The sequence below is a fragment of the Marmota marmota genome, unplaced genomic scaffold (assembly GCF_001458135.2).
Source record: "Marmota marmota marmota unplaced genomic scaffold, marMar, whole genome shotgun sequence".
NCBI classification, from domain to species: domain Eukaryota; kingdom Metazoa; phylum Chordata; class Mammalia; order Rodentia; family Sciuridae; genus Marmota; species Marmota marmota.
In genome coordinates, this window is record NW_026000241.1 from 3,362,811 (window position 1) to 3,382,076 (window position 19,266).

Here is a 19,266-nt window from a genome sequence, read left to right on the forward strand (position 1 = left end):
TGGGTCGCAGGCCCGCCTACCTTGCAGGAGTGATTGGAAACTCTGTCCCGCCGCGGGCCACTGGGCCTTTTCTGTCAGTGGTCACAGTTCTGCCTACCTGGCAGGCGCGGGGGGTGGGGGGCGGCTCTGCCCCTCAGCAGGCCGCTGGGCCTGCTCTTTGGGTGGTCACAGTTCCCTCTACCTTGCCGGCGCAGGGGGAGGGGGCGGCTCTGCCTCTCAGCAGGCCGCTGCTCCTCTTCTGCCGGTGGGTTGCAGGCCCGCCTACCTTGCAGGAGTGATTGGAAGCTCTGTCCCGCCGCGGGCCACTGGGCCTTTTCTGTTGGTGGTCACAGTTCCGCCTACCTGGCAGGCGCCCAGTAAAGTGAATTCTAAGAAGAATGTTTATAGAACTAAAAAAGGACATTAAAAAAGGAGAGAGATTGCAAATGCAAAAACATTCTTCCTCAAAGAAATAGAAAAGGAATAAACCAACCCAAAGTTAACAGAATAAAAGAAAAAATAAAATCAGAGTTGAAATAAATGATTTAGAGAATGAACATCAACAACAAAAATACCCACAAAAGATCAACAAAATTGGGTTGTACTTTTAGAAGGTTAATGAATTGACAATCTTCTGATAGACTGAGAACAGAGAAAAGACTGAAGTAAGCCAGAAATGCAACAGGAGACATTACAAGTGATATGACAGAAATACAGATTCACAGCGGAACTGCTGTGAACTATTATCCACCCCAATGGAAAACCTCCAAGAAATGCATAAATCCCTGGACCCATACAACCTGCCATGAACTGGATTAAGCAGAAAATCTGAAAGCCTAATAATGATAGAGGAGAAAGAATCAGTAATAAGAAATTTCACATGTGGTAAAACTAGGACCTGAGGACTTCACAGCAGAATTCCACCCAATACTTGAAGAGCTAATAGCCACCATCTCAAACTTTTCCCAAAGAAGAAAAGAAAAGGAAGAATGGGAACTCTTCCAAACTCATTTTGCTAGCTTAACATAACGGTAATAGCAAAGCCAGGTGAGGACACAGACAACTAACTATACGGCAATGTCCTTGATGAAGATATTTAAATATCAAATTAAATTAAATTGGGATATTTAAATATCTCAATAGATGGAGACAAAGCATTTGCTAAAACTCAACTTCCCTTCATGGTACAAATTCTCAATCAATTGGGTGTCAGAGTCATTGACTTCTACAAAGGATGCAGATGACCAGCCCATGGCTAAGGTCATGCTGGTTGGGGAAAGACAGATGATGTGTTCCCAGCCCTAAAAGAATATTCTTTGTTACACTCTTTTATGTCTAGGTATTTGCCAATTATTAATCCATCATGATAGAATCAAAGAAGGTGTGGGAAGAGAAGAGGGTGCCCACTCTTAGTCACCACGGTTCTGCCAGTTGTCACCAGAGCAACCAAACAAGAGGAAGAACAAGGGCTGCCCATTGGAGAGGAGGAGGCCATAGGGCTCCTTGCAGGTGACATGAGTTTTTGAAGGCGTATTGCCATTTGACACATCATTAGTCATGTTTACAGAAACAGGGATAATTTGAATTGTGCATACAAAGGCAATGGTGAAATCAGGACTGCTGGCATTTCCACCTCCTTAAACTTGGCTTTTGTGTTCATTCATGGAGCACAAATGTCTGTTGAGCACTCTCTGTGTTCCAGGTGACTTACCCTGCTTTTGTGGCCTTTGAATTCTGTTATTGACTGAATATTTCTAAATATTTCTAAATTTCTGATGTTGAGATCCAAACAGTGCAGATCACTGAGGCATTCCAAGCCCCTTGGGAGTGAAAGTAGAATGAGGTTCATAACTGTACAGATCACAAAGAATGGAACTTAATATAAACTACATAAGAGCATTCTCCTAAGTTGATAATAATACATTCAGGAAGATCTATGTCTTTGTATTATCCACTGTTTTATAAACACGTAACTAAGTGCTAGCTCTGAACTTGGGTGAAAAACATGATATTTCTGCTGTTTTGGAAAAAGCATCATGAAGTCACAGATTGTAGGAGTCACAGTCATCTCTCAAGGGATCCTGATGAACCCTTAGCTGAAGAGAGGAACAGGATATTTTCTGGAGATATCAGGGTGGTGTCCCCAACACAAGTCAAGCCTGTGGCGAATAATGGTCACAAGAGGTTCTTTTGCTTTAAACTTTGGAGAACACTTTATATAAGGGTTAAGATAAAGTGTGAGGTATTAGATCTCTAGAAGGCAGAAGAGTTGTAGGAGTAATAAAGAACAATTGACTTTACCTGGTGTTGGGAAAAAATTGAACATGGACCCAAGGTCCCCTGAGAGCCAACCCAGCCTCACCCAGCCCTGACAGGTTGCTGAGGTGTTTACTGTATTGTTTGATGAATTCATTGGTGTATATGTTTACTCTAGTGGAAGGAGAAGTGAACAGAGAGCTCAGCAATGCCAGGCAAGATCCTTGTTGACCATGGGGTGAGGGCAAAGGCAGCCCCATCAGAAGAGGGTGTGGAGGCTCAGGGTGTTTTCAGTGTAAGAGCATGTGTCCCAGGACCTTTGCAATTAATTAGGTTGAAAAGATAAATGCATATCCTCTGTGGGGGGACAAACCATGAAGGGAGGGCATTTGTTATTTCTGTGATGGAGCACCCTTTGGATTAGCTTATTATTATCACAAGTCAATTTTATATGATTATTCACATTTTAGTGATGAAATTTCCCAGTTTTTTTTTTCTCAATTGACTTTGGGAATGACTTTTTTGGACATAAAACCTTTTTAAATTTTACGTCATCAAACATGTTTATCTTCTTACATTTGATTTTGTTGACTTATTCCAGATGATTTTCCCAGCCATGAATTTTAAATGACACTCTTTTGATGTTTTTCTGAGCTGTGTGGTTCACTTTCATACAGAGGTTGTTAATGTCTCCTACTCTTGTAAGATACGTGTGCCAGGGGACCAACTTCATTTTCCTCCAGATGGATGGACATTGATGACAGATTTTATTTACTTATTTAAGCTTTTCCTACAAAGTTGGAATACAACTTGGTCACCTGTTAACTGTGCCCTGGCACAGAATCCCTGTTTAATTGCATAAAAAGTATGTGATTATCTGCTTTATGCCACAATGCTAAAGGAATATTCTTTAAAAATTTTTTTTACTTGTAAATGGACACAATACCTTTATTCTGTTTATTTATTTTTATGTAGTGCTAAGGATCAAACCCAATGCCTCACACTGAGCCACAACCCCAGCCCTAAAAGAATATTCTTTATTACACTCTTTTATGTCTAGGTATTTGCCAATTATTAATCCATCATGATAGAATCAAATTTTTGCTACTACATGTACTGTTTCATGGAATTTTAATGCTCCCTTAAGTTTTGTTAATTTTACTGAATTTCATCTCTTTTCCTTTCCCATTCTTTTTATTCCCCCAGTTCTTTTCTTGAATTATATTCTATATCATGAGCACATATTCATGTACCTCTAAGACCTGAGAAAGGTGAGCAAAGCAGTGGCATCTATGCTGGTTTGGACCTACCATGAGATGCACAGGCACAGCATGGGTAAGAAATGTGCGTGGGAAGTGATGTCCTCAGGCACTTGTCATGGGCAGGATTTTGTTCTGTGTGAAAGGGTAGAACCCCCAGGGTGTGGCAGGGTGTTACAAGTAGAATGACTTCACTTAAATATGATAAAATATTTTTCCAAATGAATTTCATGATTGCCTTTTTTATTTCCATAAGGAAAGATGTTGGAATTTTAATTGGGATCACATTGAATCTGTATAGTGCTTTGGGTAGTATGGCCATTTTGATGATGTTCATTCTGCCTATCCAAGAGCATAGGAGATCTTTCCATCTTCTAAGGCCTTCTTCTATTTCTTTCTTTCGTGTTCCGTAGTTTTCATTGTATAGGTCTTTCATCTCTTTTGTTAAATTGACTCTCAAGTATTTTATTTTTATTTTTTGAGGCTATCGTGAATGGGGTAGTTTTCCTAATTCCTCTTTCAGAGAATTCATCACTGATGTATAGAAATGCATGTGATTTATGGGTATTAATTTTATATCCTGCTACTTTGCTGAATTAATTTATTAATTCTTGAAGTTTTCTGGTGGAGTTTTTTTTGGATCCTCTAAATGTAGAATCATATTGTTGGCAAACAATGTTAGTTTGAGTTCTTCTTTTCCTATATGTATCATCTTTATTTATTTTGTCTGTTTAATTACTCTGGCTAGAGTTTCAAAGACACACCAGTCAAAATGGCAGTAATCAAGAATACAAACAACAATAAGTGTTGGCGAGGATATCGGGGAAAAGGCACACTCATACATTGCTGGTTGACTGCGAATTGGTGCAGTCAATATGGAAATAAGTATGGAGATTCCTTAGAAAACTAGGAATGGAACCACCCCAGCTATCCTACCTCTTGATCTATACCCAAAGGACTTAAAAATAGTATACTACAGTGATGAAGAACTTCAATGTTTATAGCAGCACAATTCACAATAGCTAAACTGTGGAACCAACCTAGATGCCCTTAAATAGACGAAAGAATAAAGAAACTGTGGTATATATACACAATGGAATAGTGTATATTACTATATATACTCAGCATTAAAAGGGAATAAAATTATGGCATTTGCAGGTAAATGGACGGAGTTGGAGAATATCATGCTAAGCATAGTAAGCCAATCCCTAAAAAACAAAGGCCTAGTGTTCTCTGATAAGTGGGTGATGATCTATAATGGGAGGTGTGTGGGGAGAATGGAGGAACTTTGACTGGGCCATGGGGAGGGAGTGTAGGGGAGGGGACGTGGGGGTAGGAAAGATGATGAAATGAGAGAAACATCATCACATGTGGTCAGACTCTGCACCGTGTACAACCAGAGACATGAAAAGTTGTGTTTCATTTGTGTACAATGAATTGAAAGGTATTCTGCTGTCATGTATAACTAATTTGAACAAATAAAAATTTGAAAAAAAGATGATAACATAGTTCTCTTGTTTATCAGTGGTTGTCACTCAGCCTGGAGGCCTCCTTCTTGACTGAGCACTGGAACTTTTAAAATTCTTTTCTGAATAAGTGAATTTTCCTTTTTCCTGGCCCCAGGTGATGCCCCAAGAGGAGCTGCCCCTCATTCCTCTGATTTTATCTGCAGAGACCTCACCCTGCTGCCTGCTCTCTCTACTGTGGTCCTGGGCAGATGAGCTTGTGATCTTGTCCTGCAGGCAGGTGCGTGGTGCAGGCAGCCGCTGTGCCCTCACCATCAGGGGACGGAACACAGTCGTGTTCCTGAGGCAGAAGGGATTTTCCTTCTGTCCTTGGATTGGTGGATGGACGACATCAGGATGAAGAGTGTGTCCTGAATTCCAGAGTCTGAATTCTCAAAGCTTCTCATCTAACTTTTTTTCTTTAATGTTGTAATATCTAGACAATACATATCTGCTAGGAATCTGGGGACAAGAAATGATTGGGAAATTTCCAGTCAATTTTGTCCCCTTGGGGGTATCTCTAAGTTGGGAAGAATGTGCCCTTCCCATTGGGGCCATTAACGCTGGTTATAAAAACTGTAAAGAACACAAAGCAGGACATTAAATAATGATAAAGGGTTTGATTCCATGAGAGGATATAAAAAATATAAACACATACACCCAACAGTGTTTTTACGGTCCTGAGGGTGGATGTATAACTAATTAGAATGAATTAAAAAAAGATGATATACCATGATTAAGTAGAATTTATATCACACCATTTTTTCTCACATGAGGATTCTTTATAAACAAATCAATAATAAATACTGGCAAGAATCTGGGGAAAAAGTTACACTCAAACATTGCTGATGGGACTGCAAATTGGTGCAACTAGTATGGAAAGCAGTATGGAGATTCTTCAGAAAACTTGGACTGGAATTGTCATTTGACCCAGGTATCCCACTCCTCATTTTACACCCAAAGGACTTAAAATCAGGATATTACAGTGACGCAGTCACATTAATGTTTATCTCAGCTCAACTCACAATAGCTCAACTATGAAACCAACCTAAGTGCCCTTCAACAGATGAATGGATAAAGAAAATGTGGAATAAATGATGGAATATTACTCTACCTAAAAGAAGAATGAAATTATGGCTTTTGTCAGTAAATGGATGGAGCTGGAGAATATCATGTTAAGTGAAATAAGCCAATCTCCAAAATCCAAAAGCTGAAAGTTTTCTTTGATATTCAGATGCTAATTCAAAATAAGTGGGGAAGTTAGGGAAGGATAGAGTTACTTAAGATTATGCAGAGGTGAATGAAGGGGAGGGGAGGGATACAGGGGTAAGAAGGATAATAGAATGGATCAGCCAATATTACTCTATGTACATATATAACTACATGACTGGAGGGATTCTACATCATGTAAAACCAGAAGAATGATAAATTATACTCCATGCATTTATGATGTACCAAAGCACATTCTATTGTCATGTGTAACTAATTAGAATGAATAAAAAAGATGATACACCATGATTAAATAGAATTTATATCACACAATTTTTCTCACACTGGGATTCTTAATACACAAATGAATGAATGTGACACATCATGTGAATGGAATAAAGATTTAAAAGTGTATGATTATCTCAAAGGATACAGAAAGAGCATTTAATGAAATCTAACAAGTTGAAAACTTTCCCTGTAAGATGTGGAAGAAGGTGAGAGTGTTCACTCTCACCATTGTTCTTCATCATAATTCTGGAAGTTCCAATAATAAGGGCATCCAAACTGGACAGGAGAATGTCAGGTTGTCCCATTTGAGGTGACCAGATTTTTAACACTATAGTTGTCACATAATTTTACATATTCAGGGGATATAGTGATAATTTGATATTGTGCACAGTGTGCAATAATAAAATCAGCATTATCAGCCTTTCCATCACCTTCAACACATGCTATTTCCTTTTGTGTGGAGCCTGCAAACTCCTCTCTTCCTAGTTCTTTATGAGATTTTGTAAAACTAAAATGAACTTACTGTTTTAGAGAATACCAGAAGTTATTCCCCTTACAAAACTGTGTTTTGTTACTTGTTATCCAAGCTTCATGATCTTTTAGATAGAAAAACTGAAAGATTTCACTGGAAAACAATGAGAATTAATAAACCAGGAAACCCGAAGGATACAAAATCAACAACAAAAATCATCAGCATTTCTATACAACAACAACAAAAAAAACTAGCTATAATAGAAATCAAGAAAACAAGTTGATCACAATAGCTCTTTAAACACAGAGAAATAAAATAAACCAAGGAGGTAGGAGATTTCTACAATAAGTAGAAAACACTGGTGAAAGAAATAGATGAAGACACACACAAGGGAAAATATCCTATGTTCATGGATTGGAAGCATAGATTGTCAAAATGTCCAATCTACACAAAGCAATCCTCAGATTCAATGCAATTCCTATCAAAATATAGCAAAGACATTATTCACAGAATTACAGAAAGTAATCTTAAAGGTTTTAAGGAAGCACTAAAAATCCCAATAGTGAAAACAATCCTGATCAGGCAGCACAGAGTTAAAGAAATGGCAACGTCTGTCTTCAGAATATACTACAAAGCAAGTACTCTTAGTATAGTATGGTACTGGTATGGTATTGGTAACCATACCAAAATAGTATGGAACACAGATGGACCAATGGATAAAATAGAGAGCCATTACATAAATCTATAAATTTAAATCCAACTAATTTTCGTAAAGTTGTTAAGAACCTTTATGGGAGAAAGGATGATATCTACAGAAATGGTGCCAGGAACCCTAGAGATCTATTTGGAGATGAAAGAAATGGGACCTGTAAATTAATAAATGTTTGCCATTGCTAATTATAATGGAAATGCCAATAAAAACTGCAATGGAAACCATCTAACCTGAGTTAGAATGATTAGTCTAAAACATGCACAAAAATTCTGTTGAGGATGGGGAGAAAGAGGAACTCTTGCACATTGTTCGTAGAAAGTAAATTAATACAACCATTGTGGAGAACAGTAGGGGTATTCCTAAAACATCTAAAGATAGAACTATCTGATCTTGCAATTCTCCTACCAAGGATAAATCCTGTGAAAAGGAAATGAGTATGTTGAAGAGATATCTGCATTCCCATGTTTGTTTCAGGATTTTCACAATATCTAAGATATGGACTCAACCTGAGTGTCCATTTACAGATGAATCGATAACGAAAATGTGGTATATTTACACATTGTAAAGTTACAGAGCCCTGACAATGAAAGAAATCCCGTCATTTGAAGTAACATATATACAGGATATATTATTTTAAGTAAAAGAAACTGGGCACAGAAATAAAAGTACCTTATCTTCTAACTCTTAAGTGGAAGCTAAGAAATTTGACTTCATTGAATTTGACAGTAGAATAGTGGTTACCAGAGTCTGGGAATGTAAAGAGGGAGGGAGAATAGAAAGAAGTGTGTGATTAGGTGCAAAAATACAGTTAGTGGAAAAGACTATAACGGTAACTTATGGTGAATTTCAAAACAGCTGGAAAATAAAATTTCAAGTAATTCCAATGCAAATAAATCCTAAATGTTTGAGATAATAAAAATGCTAATCATCCTGAATAAATCATTAATATATATCACATCACGTACCATAAATTTGTACAATTTGGCATGCATTAAAAATAAAAAAAGAAATAGAAACAATTGGAGAGATAGAATGTGCATCTTTCTTTGGCAGTGATGCAAAAGAAATCACCACACAGTGAGTTGGGGCAAGGTGTGGGAGGTTTGATATATAGAAGGCAAGTCAGTTCTGGGAGAAAAGTAATAATGACTAATTCATCTAGCATTTAATTTGTTGTCTTGGGAACAGGGAATCAGCAAAAAAGTAAATTGCTCTTGATGCAAAGCAAAGTCCCACAGGGAAATGATGTCTGAGTGTTGGAATAACAAGAGGAAAATGTGCCTCATGAGGAGACACACAGGGAGTGCTTATCTTCCTGCCCCTGTCCCCAGCATGTGTGCTTCCATGGTCTGGGTGGAGTGGGCTTCCTTGCTTTAGAGCTCTACAACTGCTTTGGAATCTGACCCTTGACCCCTTCCTGCAGTCTTGCCTGGCAGTGCCACTTCAGTGTCCATCATCAACCATCCAGGGAGGAACTTGGACTTCCTTCCAGAAACCCATCCAGGTGAGCCTGAGAGCCCAGTGGGTGCTGCAGAAAGGCTTCTGAGAGGCTGGCAGCCAAGAGCATGTGCCTAAGTTCACCCAAGTGCCAATCCAGCCTTGCCCAGAGCTGGGAGGTTGCTGTGGTTGGTTGTTGAATTGTTTGTTTAATTCACTGATGTGAAAAATTTTTTTCTTTTACCATATTGAAAAAGGAAGTGAACAGTGAGCTCAGCAATACGAGGTCCTTGTTCACAATAAAGGGATGGCAACCAGCTCCGCCAGAAGGAGTGGAGGCTTCGGGTGAAGCACCCATACCACCCATTCCTCTTCCACAGATTGCAAATCCAATGCCTCCATTTAAAATTTAAATATATAAACCCATGTTCAGAGACCTTGAGAAATGCATATTATTGAGGAGTGCCACCCAGCAAAGGGAGGGTATTATGTATTTCTGAGACAGAGCACCTTTTTGATTGCCTTGTTATTGTCATAAGCCTCTTTTCTACAGTTATCAGAATTTTAATGAAATTCTCCAATTTATTGTTTCTCTATTGAGAAACAATATATTTTAAATTTCACTTAATATAATATTTTATATTATATTACAACATATTTTAAATTTCACTTAATATAATATGATGTCTTCTTGCTCCTGAGTTTCTTACCATTTCCAGGATGATTTTATCCACCTGCGAACTCTACACAATGTTTCTTGATATTTCTCCAAAATTACTGTTTACTTCATTCTATGTGATTCATGGGACCCCTGGGAACCACCTTCCTTTTCTTCCAGATACATAGCTGCTCATGCTGGATATTGTGTAGCTCTTCAAGCTTTTACTCCTCAGTTCAAAGACAACCTTGTTGCATGTTCACTGTGCATACATATTGAAGCAGAATTCCTGTCAACAGGCATCTGCTGCATGCCCTAGCATTTGAGGAAGGTACTTTGCTATGTTGTTTAATATCTGGGCACTAGCTGATTTTTCATCATTACATCTTGATAGTGTCAAATGAGGTTATTGCATATTTTCTTTCACTTAATGTTTGATGCTTCATTCAATTTTGTCTGATAATGCTGTTTTGAAACCACACAATTTAACCTTTCAGTTTTTGTCCATTCTTCAGAACTTTTCTTTTTCTTTAAGTTTGTTGTATATACTGCAGAAATATACACACGCCACTGTGGAAGCAGAAAGTTGAACAAAAATGCTCATTTGGGACTTGCATCTTAATGTCAAATTTATTGCAATATAATAAAAGTGTGTGTGTGATGTAATGCCCCTTGGGGACAGGCTACATGCAGGATTTCATTCAGTGCCAAAGGGAGTTGTAAAAGTGCCTGCAGAATATTACAGGGTATTATCTGGAGAGACCTTTGCATGTTGCATGAAGATCACAGTCAGGATGAGGCAGTGTCCAAAGGATTTGTCCAAAGAGTTCCAAAGTAAAAGCCTGAAATAACCCAGAAAATGGAGAAATGGAGGGTCAACAAGAAAATGGAGAAAGGTGCTTGTCTCATCTGCTGCTGCCCAGACAATAACCAATCGACTTTTGTCTTTCTGCATCTGGCTTGGAAAGTCAAATGCCATTTTTTTTGCATAACATATATAGCCTTTAATGTTTTTAAATTTAAAATTTAAAACATTGAATTTCAAAAATTGATATGTTAAGAGAGCAGTTTAGTTATAGTTTGAATATTTTTATTTGTTCTTTTTAGACATTCATAACAGTAGAGTACATTGGACATATTACACATTCATGGAGTATAGCTCATTCTAATCAGAATCCCATTCTTGTAGTTGTACAGGATGTGATGTTAATTCACTACTTATGTATTCATATACAAACATAGGAAAGTTATGTCTGATTAATTATACTGTCCTTCCTATTCCCATCCTCTTCCTTTCCCTTCATTCCCCTTTGACTAGTTCAATGAACTTTTATTTTTTATTATGAAACCTGAAAAAAACTTGTGCCCTAGACGCACAGGGCAGAACAGTGGTTACCACAGACTGGGGAGGGGAGAATGGGCCAGAAAGGCCAAGAATGATCAGTGGCTATAGTCTGTTGGGTTGGAGGAAGAAATTTGGGTGAGTTATTTCTCAGTAGGGTAAATATCGTTAATGATAATGCTTTATAAACTTTAAAATAGCCAGGAGAGAGGAATTTTAATTTTCTTATTATAATTAAAATATCTGAGATGGTGGATATGCTAAAACCCAGATTTCACCAGCATATAATATTTCTGTCTGTTAAAACATCTTGTTCCCTCTAACATTCACAGTTATATGCCAATTAAAAATTTAAAACTTCACTTAACTCATATGAACAATGAATGTGCAGGAACAACATGTTTCTTTTCATATTTCATATAAAAATAGCCAATGTGTGGTGTTGTTTTGTATATTTCTTTTTACATTTTTTCGTTTATTCTTCCTTTTTTTTTAAACATGGACATTCAATCTGTGTGTTGGCACCAACTAGATATTAGGTCTGTCCCTTGAGCAGTGTATTTTTGATTTTCTATTACTTTTGCTGGTCCTGGTTGGAATACACCTGGAGTTGGGATGCAGCCAGAAACAAGAAGCTCTTTTTTCCTAACAAAATCTTAGATACGTGGTTTTATCCTTAGAACCAACTAATTTATCTCTCTCTGTTTGCTGAGCAGAATTTCTTGTTACCTTGAAGGGAGAGTATGAAATCACCTTTCCAAATGGCAGCCCAAGGATAAATGTGTGTGGCAGAATGACAAATGGAGATCTCTGAGGAACCGTCCTTTCCTTCTTAGAGAGAAAAATAATTTGCTGTTGACAGCTTGCTGGGCATTGTTTCATTTTAACTAGTGTGACTGAAGGTGAGAAGAACAGGGCGTTGACATGGGCCCAGGACGCCTTGGATTGCAGCATGTTTTTAAGTTGTGTTTGTGAGTGTGTGTGTGTGTGTGTGTGTGTGTGTGAGAGAGAGAGAGAGAGAGAGAGAGAGAGAGAGCACCTGTGTGTTTGCTTTTGACTTTAGGGTTTTTAGAGAAAGGAGACCTGAGCTGAGAGTATTCCAGAAGGCGACTCATAACACATAATCCTAGCATAAGACCACTGAGAGAAATAAACAAGGTGCTGCCAATTCACAGAAAGCCCAGGAGGCTCCTCAAGGGGGAATCTGTGCCTTGTCACCCTGGGACACCAGCTCACGTCCCCCCCGCCCTTGCTGATCCTCCTGCCACTCTGGCTTCCTAGTTGAACTTGAACATCAGGAACAAGCCCCTTCCTCAGGCCCTCTGCACTGACCATCTTCCATTCTGCCTGACACATGTGTCTGCAGGTGACTCTGTGGTCCCCTCTCTGTCCTCCTGGAGAGCTTACATGCTGTGTCACCTAAGGGCTGATCTTGTCTGAACACCCAGAAGGAAATGACACTCCTGCTGCCCTTGCTCCTTAGGAGCTTCAGTGTACTGGCCATCATCAGAATGTGGAAGGATTACTGTTTCCCCTACGAGTATTTGCTCTGACTTCCTTCCGTTATTTCCCCCTCACTGGATTGCAGGGACGTTCAGTTTGTTGGGAGTGACCTATCATTGCCTAGACAGTGCCTGGACCACCATTGTCACTAACTGATATTCCTCAAACACAAGAAATAGTTAGTCTTTAGTGATCTGTAATGAAGTTTCTCTTGGGGAAAGACTGAGACAGTGAGACAGCAACTCCAAATTGGAGGTGGCCAGGGGATCCCCTAAAGAGGAACAAAGCATAGCAGTTAGTCTTGATTGTACACTTCAAAGATCCCCTTCCTTCAGGTTAGTACTGCCTAATTGTGTCAAATGATTTCTCTGTATTTTTTTCATTAGTCACATTAAATATATGGAGCCAGGCAATGACACACACATTTCAAAATTTCTACTTCTGGGAATTTCAGAGGACCCCACATTGCAACCCTTCCTCTTTGGGCTGTTTCTGTTTATGTACCTGGTCACTGTGCTGGGGAACCTGCTCATCATCATGGCCATCATCTCAGACTCCCACCTGCACACGCCCATGTACTTCTTCCTCGCCAACCTGTCTTTTGCAGACATCGGCTTCACCTCCACCACCGTCCCCAAGATGCTGGTGAACATCCAGACCCAGAGCAAGGTCATCACCTACACAGGCTGCATTGCCCAGATATTCTTTTTAATACTCTTTTGTGTTTTGGACAACTTCCTCCTGGCTGTGATGGCCTATGACCGATATGTGGCCATCTGTCACCCCTTGCACTACATGGTCATTATGAACCACCGGCTCTGTGGACTGCTGGTGTTGGCTTGCTGGGCCACCACTGCTCTGAATTCCTTATTAGAAACCTTAATGGCCTTGAGGCTGTCCTTCTGCACAGATGTGGAGATCCCACACTTTGTATGTGAACTCAACCAGCTGGTCCTACTTGCCTGTTCTGACACCTTCCCCAATGTCATAGTGATGTATTTTGCAGCAGTGTTGCTGGGAGGTGGCCCCTTTGCTGGTATCCTTTACTCTTACTCCAAGATCGTGTCCTCTGTCCGTGCAATCTCATCAACTCAGGGAAAGTACAAAGCCTTCTCCACCTGTGCATCTCACCTCTCTGTGGTCTCCCTGTTCTACTCTACACTCCTGGGGGTGTACCTCAGCTCTTCCATTACCCAGAACTCACAATCAACAGCAAGAGCCTCGGTGATGTACAGCGTGGTCACCCCCATGCTGAACCCCTTCATCTACAGTCTGAGGAACAAGGACATCATGGGAGCTCTGAGGAGACTCTTCCGAGGGAAGCCATAGAGGAGATATTTTCCAAGTCGTGCCTGTGGACACGGGCCTCACAGACACTGGACCAGACACTGCCTTCTGTTAAGTTCCTGGAGTTTCTTTTAATCTCAGTTGTGCTAGTGTTTAAGTTAGCTCATTAGAAAGGGCTGTCTTCTCTCTCATTTCACTCATTCTCTCTCTTTTCAGTCCTACTTTCTCAATGTCCTCCCCCCTCAGTTCAGAAGTGATTTGCAGATTCCCATGAGTCTTCTATCCTGATGAGTTGCAGTGTCCTGTGGAATAATGACACTTTGGCAAGTGAGAATGTTTTGTGGAGAAGAAATTATGAGACTACCTTTTATTCCATTTTCTGTTCTGGTTCCTTTCTCAATTGCTACCTTAAATGCTTTTCCTTAACATGTAGAGAACCATATAGTGGTGGCCTTATAGTTGACCATGTGAGGAAGACATGCACAAGAGCTTGTCTCCTGCCCAGTAATGCCTCTGGGCATGAGGACTTGTACATGCAGGTTCTAAGACACCCCTCCTTGAACACACCAGTACTCTCTCCCCAGGTTACACACCCATGATCACTTTCTGATACAGTTTTCTGAAATAAATTTGAACAACAAGGTAGTCATGAGTGTTGCTTTTAAATATCAGAGCAAATGGGAAAGGGAAGATAGAGCAGGTTATTCTGAATTTCTTCAGTTTTGCTGTTGGCATGAAGAAAACTATCCCAATATAAAGTGTTCAAAACAATGCTGTTCTTTTTATGGTCACATTGGAGTGTATGGTGGAAGTCTTCTGGCTGTTTCCATTTCTTTATGTGTCTCTGATTCCTTTATATGCCCGTGGTGGCTCTTCCACTCAAATATCACCTGGGTGATAATCTCCAGACGTGGGGTTCTCTGGATGGAGTTGGAAGCTGGCTATGTGTATCACCCGACTTTGCATCACTGTGACCAAAATGCTCAAGAACTATTTAGAGGAGGAAAAGTGTATTTTGGTTCCTGGTTCCAGAAGTTGTGTACATTGCTCTGGCCCAAGATTAGGAGATCAACATGGCGGACATGCCTGGCGGAGAAGCGGTGCTCATCTCATGCCAGCCAGGAAACAGAGAGGGAGAAGCAGGTGCCCAGGGAGGCTGCATCCTTCCAGGACATTCCCCTGTGATCTGCCTCCTCTAGCAGTGCCCACCTGCTTGTGGTTACCACTGAGTCAGTCCATTCAAATTGGGGTGGACTGATTAGGTCACAGCTCTCCCAATCCACTTGCTTTACCTCTGAGTCCCTAGCAAGGAACTTTGAAGGACACCTCATATCCAATCCCTAACACTGTGGTTGGATCAACAGGGCTCTGATCCTCATGTCTTCCCATCTTACATCAGGATAACCTGAGTTTGTCCCCGTGGCAGAGCCAGCCATACAAAGGGGAGCAACAGATACCCACTTGGGACCTTGAAGCACACTGTAATTTCCATCATTTTCTGTTGGTCAAAGAAAATAAGACACTGAAGCCCAGCAAAGATTGAAATGTGGAGAAATGGACTCTACCTCTCAAGGGAAGAGCTTCACAATTACATTGAAAAAGTTAGGGACATAGAAAAGGGGGTAAATTGAGGCCATCTCTGCAAGCAATCTAACATGAGTGTCCATTTCTGTTTCCTGTTTTTTACTGGGATTCTTCAAACTCAATCGTGAGGGATGATTCCTTCCACCTCTATGGGCAGCAGCTGAGTTAATTTTTCTTGGAGAAGAGAGAGAGTGTGTCCAACTACATGTTTAATGAGAAGCTGTGGAGTTGACTTCAGAAGGTCAAGAGTCTCAGTTCTACTATTCCCCTGTCCTTCAGCCCATCTCACCATTTCTAGACTAAGAAGAAATCAACTCCTTTTTCCCTCTAAATTCCAAGTCCAAACACCTTAAATCTGACATGGGGATCAGGAAGGATGAGGAACTGTAGTTTCACTAGGCCCATCTTACTGACCCAGGAGACCTCAGGAAGGAGTGGAGGGGAACAGGAGGGGAGCATGTTTGGTACCTGCAGAAACTCCAGGCTTCATGTGCTGGACACGGTCAGCACCATCTCCAAGTAGAACATTCTGCAAAATTTAGCTCTGGGGGCCCCTCCCATGCTTGTTCTTTATCTTGCTCCCCCCACCCCCCGTGCCAAGGCTCACTCTTTCCCTGAAGAAGTACATGCATCTTTCTTCCATTCAAATACTGCTAGACTCACATATACTATCAGATAAATGACAATACTGCACTGTGCCCTCTGCATGGTGCTTTAATTAGTGCCTTATAATCACAGGTGATAGTGGGGTTGAGTGTGGAATATTCCCATATGCACATAACATGTGTGTCTCCCTTTCATTCCCCAGTACTTCTTCTTTCCATGCCTCCCTCCCTCCCCTGATACCCTCACTCTACTGGAGTCCCCTTCACTTATCATTTATTTCATGTGGGTGCCTTATAATTCTGCCCATAAGAGGGATTCCTGGAGTTATTACTCACATAGCATAATTATGCCAATTTCAATCACTGGTGCCCCCACCTCCTCCTCTCCTCTCTCACCCTTGATATACCCTTAGTCTACAGAGGAGGACAGTGCTGGTGTCCTCAAAGAGTTAGGAGGAGGGATTTTGAAGTTTTTACCATGATATAATAGTAAATGTCTAGTGGATAACAATATTTTACCTGATATGTGCATAAGAATGTGTTTTAATGTTATCAGCTAAAATAAGTTTGAAATATTCCAGGCTCAATTATAGACATTGTAAAAAGAGACAAAGAAGTTCTTTGTGTGATTAGAAAGGGTCTAGTGTCAGAAGAGGACACAACCATTTAAAGATCCATGTACCCACAGTGGAGCACCTAAATATGCAAAGAAAATATTAAAGGAGCGGAAGGGAAGGGCAGGTTGGGAAGCCACGAGAGCAGGGGAATTTTATACACCACGTCCAGACACTACAGACACAGAGTTAGCAAAACTCCACTTCAGACCACGTGGACCCAAGACATTCACAGAACATTCCACACAGCTGCAAAACAGTGCAGATTCATCTCAAACAACTGGATCATCCTACAGAAAAAAATCAAAAGCTGGGCCACAAGAGGAGTCTCAGAAAATTTAGGGATATCAAATTCATTGTATTAAACTTTCCAGTTGCAATTATTTGAAAGCCCCCATCCATTGTAGGAGGACCTGTGAATATTCACAACTGCTCCTGAACAACCCCTGGGTGAATGAATAAATTAAAAGGCAATTTAAATCATCTTGAGAGAAACAAAAAAGTGGAAACCAAACATATGAAACCTAAGGGATGCAGCAAGATCAATTCTAAGGAGAATGTTTTACAACAAGGATATCACAAAAGGAGAGATTGCAAATGAGAAATATTTTGCCTCAAGGAAATAGAAAAAGAACAAACTAAGTCTCAAGATAATAGAGGAAAAAAATCAGAGCAGAAATAAATGATACAGAGGCTGGACAAACAGTACAAAACATCCACCAAATTAGGTTGTCCTTTTAGAAGTTTAACAAATTGACAATCATTTGATAGACTGAGAACAGAGGTAAGACTGAAATAAACCAGAAATGACACTGAAGACATTACAATGGAAACACAGAAATACAGACTCGAGAAACTCTGTGAACTCTTATTATTCACCCTACTGGGAAACCTCCAAGAAATGCATAAATACCTGGGCACATTAAACCTACCATGAACTGGATCAGGAAGATATAACATATCTGAAAGCCTGATAATGAGAGAGGAGAATGAATCAGTAAAAAGAAACTTCCCATGTGATAAAACCAGGACCTGATGACCTCACTGCAGAACTCCACCCAACACTTGAAGAGCTGATAGCAGCATTTACAACTTATCCTACAGGAAAAAAAGAAAAATTGGCAACTCTTCCAGAATCAGTTTACAGGGGCAACATTATGCTGATAACAAACCAGACGGGTACCCAGGAAAGTATATGGCAATTTCCTTGATGAAGGTAAATTAAAATCTCAACCAAGGTGCCAGCAAACCAAACCCACAAGTGCCAGGTTGCTAGCGATTAAAACACTCAGGGGTCACTCCAGGGGAACTGGGCTAACTGGGCTGCGCAAAATAACCACACAAGAGACAGAAATACCTTTCTCTTTTGCTGTGATGGCTCCTCTGACTTTAAGGGTCCAGAGAGAGAGAGAGAGAGAGAGAGAGAGAGAGAGAGAGAAATAGTGAGCACAAGCACACGTGCTGACCCCTTTTATTGAAGAGAAGCCATTCAAATGAGGCAAGGGGTCAGGTTTCAAGGGGCTGAGTCTATCTTCATGGTGTCCACTGTCAGCAGGTTGACTACATCTAGGAAGGCCCCACCCAAGGGCAGAGTAAGAGAAGGTGTCACACAAAAGGCATTTCCATGGAACATTCTATCCTAAACAGGGAAATGGGTAATATTACAAAGGAACAGGTGAGTACAACTCCACCCATAGAAATGTAGGAAGGCACGCCCATGCACGAAGACACAGTCACTGGAACCCTAGAAGACAGGGGTTATCTAGCAGTGTGGCAGCTGCAGGATGCCAACCTCTCAGCAGGGGAGTGGACTCAGTCACGTGCTAGTGCTAGTCAGTCTCCCACATACAAGTATATCAGAGACTGTGCACCATGATCACCTGGAATCTATCAAAGGGATGCAAGTGTGGTTTTTATATGCAAGTCAAGAAACAGGGGTCTTGAACAGAAGGAAAATTCAAATAATCTGATGATCTGCCTAGATGGAGAGAAACATTTCCTGAGACTCAACTTCCTCTCATGGTACAAATTCTCAAGAAATTAAGTGTTGAAGCCATTTATCTCCACAAAGGACGTAGATGACCAGCCCATGGCTAAGGTCACATGCCGAACTGGGAAAGACAGGGGATGTGTCCTGGAAGGTGTGGGAAGAGAAGAGGGTGCCCACTCTTAGTCACCACGGTTCTTCCAGTTGTAGTCAGAGCAACCAAACAAGAGGAAGAACAAGGGATGCACATTGGAGAGGAGGAGGTCACAGGGCTCCTTGCAGATGACATGAGTGTTGAAGGCGTATTGCCATTTGACACATCATGATGCATATTTACAGGGAAGAGAGAGAATTTGAATTGTGCATACAAGAGGTAATAGTGAAATCAGGACTGCTGGCATTTCCACCTCCTTAAACTCTGATTTTGTCTTCATTCATGGATCCAAATGTCTGCTGAGCTCTTGTTGCTTTCTAGGCACCTCGTCCCTGTCTTTGTGGCCTTTGTATTCTATTATGGACTGAATATTTCTGTGTCCTCTGAATTTCTGACGTTGAGATCCTCATAGTGC

The 19,266-nt window shown here is 40.5% G+C and overlaps 2 protein-coding genes across 7 annotated transcripts in view; one reads left to right on the forward strand and one right to left on the reverse strand.

Annotated features, from left to right (window-relative positions):
• Window positions 1-19,266, reverse strand: part of LOC107145002 (adhesion G protein-coupled receptor E2-like) — a 452,375-nt gene that overhangs the window by 98,021 nt on the left and 335,088 nt on the right. The gene's annotated exons all lie outside the window — the stretch shown is intronic.
• On the forward strand, window positions 13,020-13,949 carry LOC107145279 (olfactory receptor 19). The gene has a single exon (XM_015489159.1). It carries the CDS (start codon window positions 13,020-13,022, stop codon window positions 13,947-13,949), a length of 930 nt encoding a protein of 309 aa, XP_015344645.1.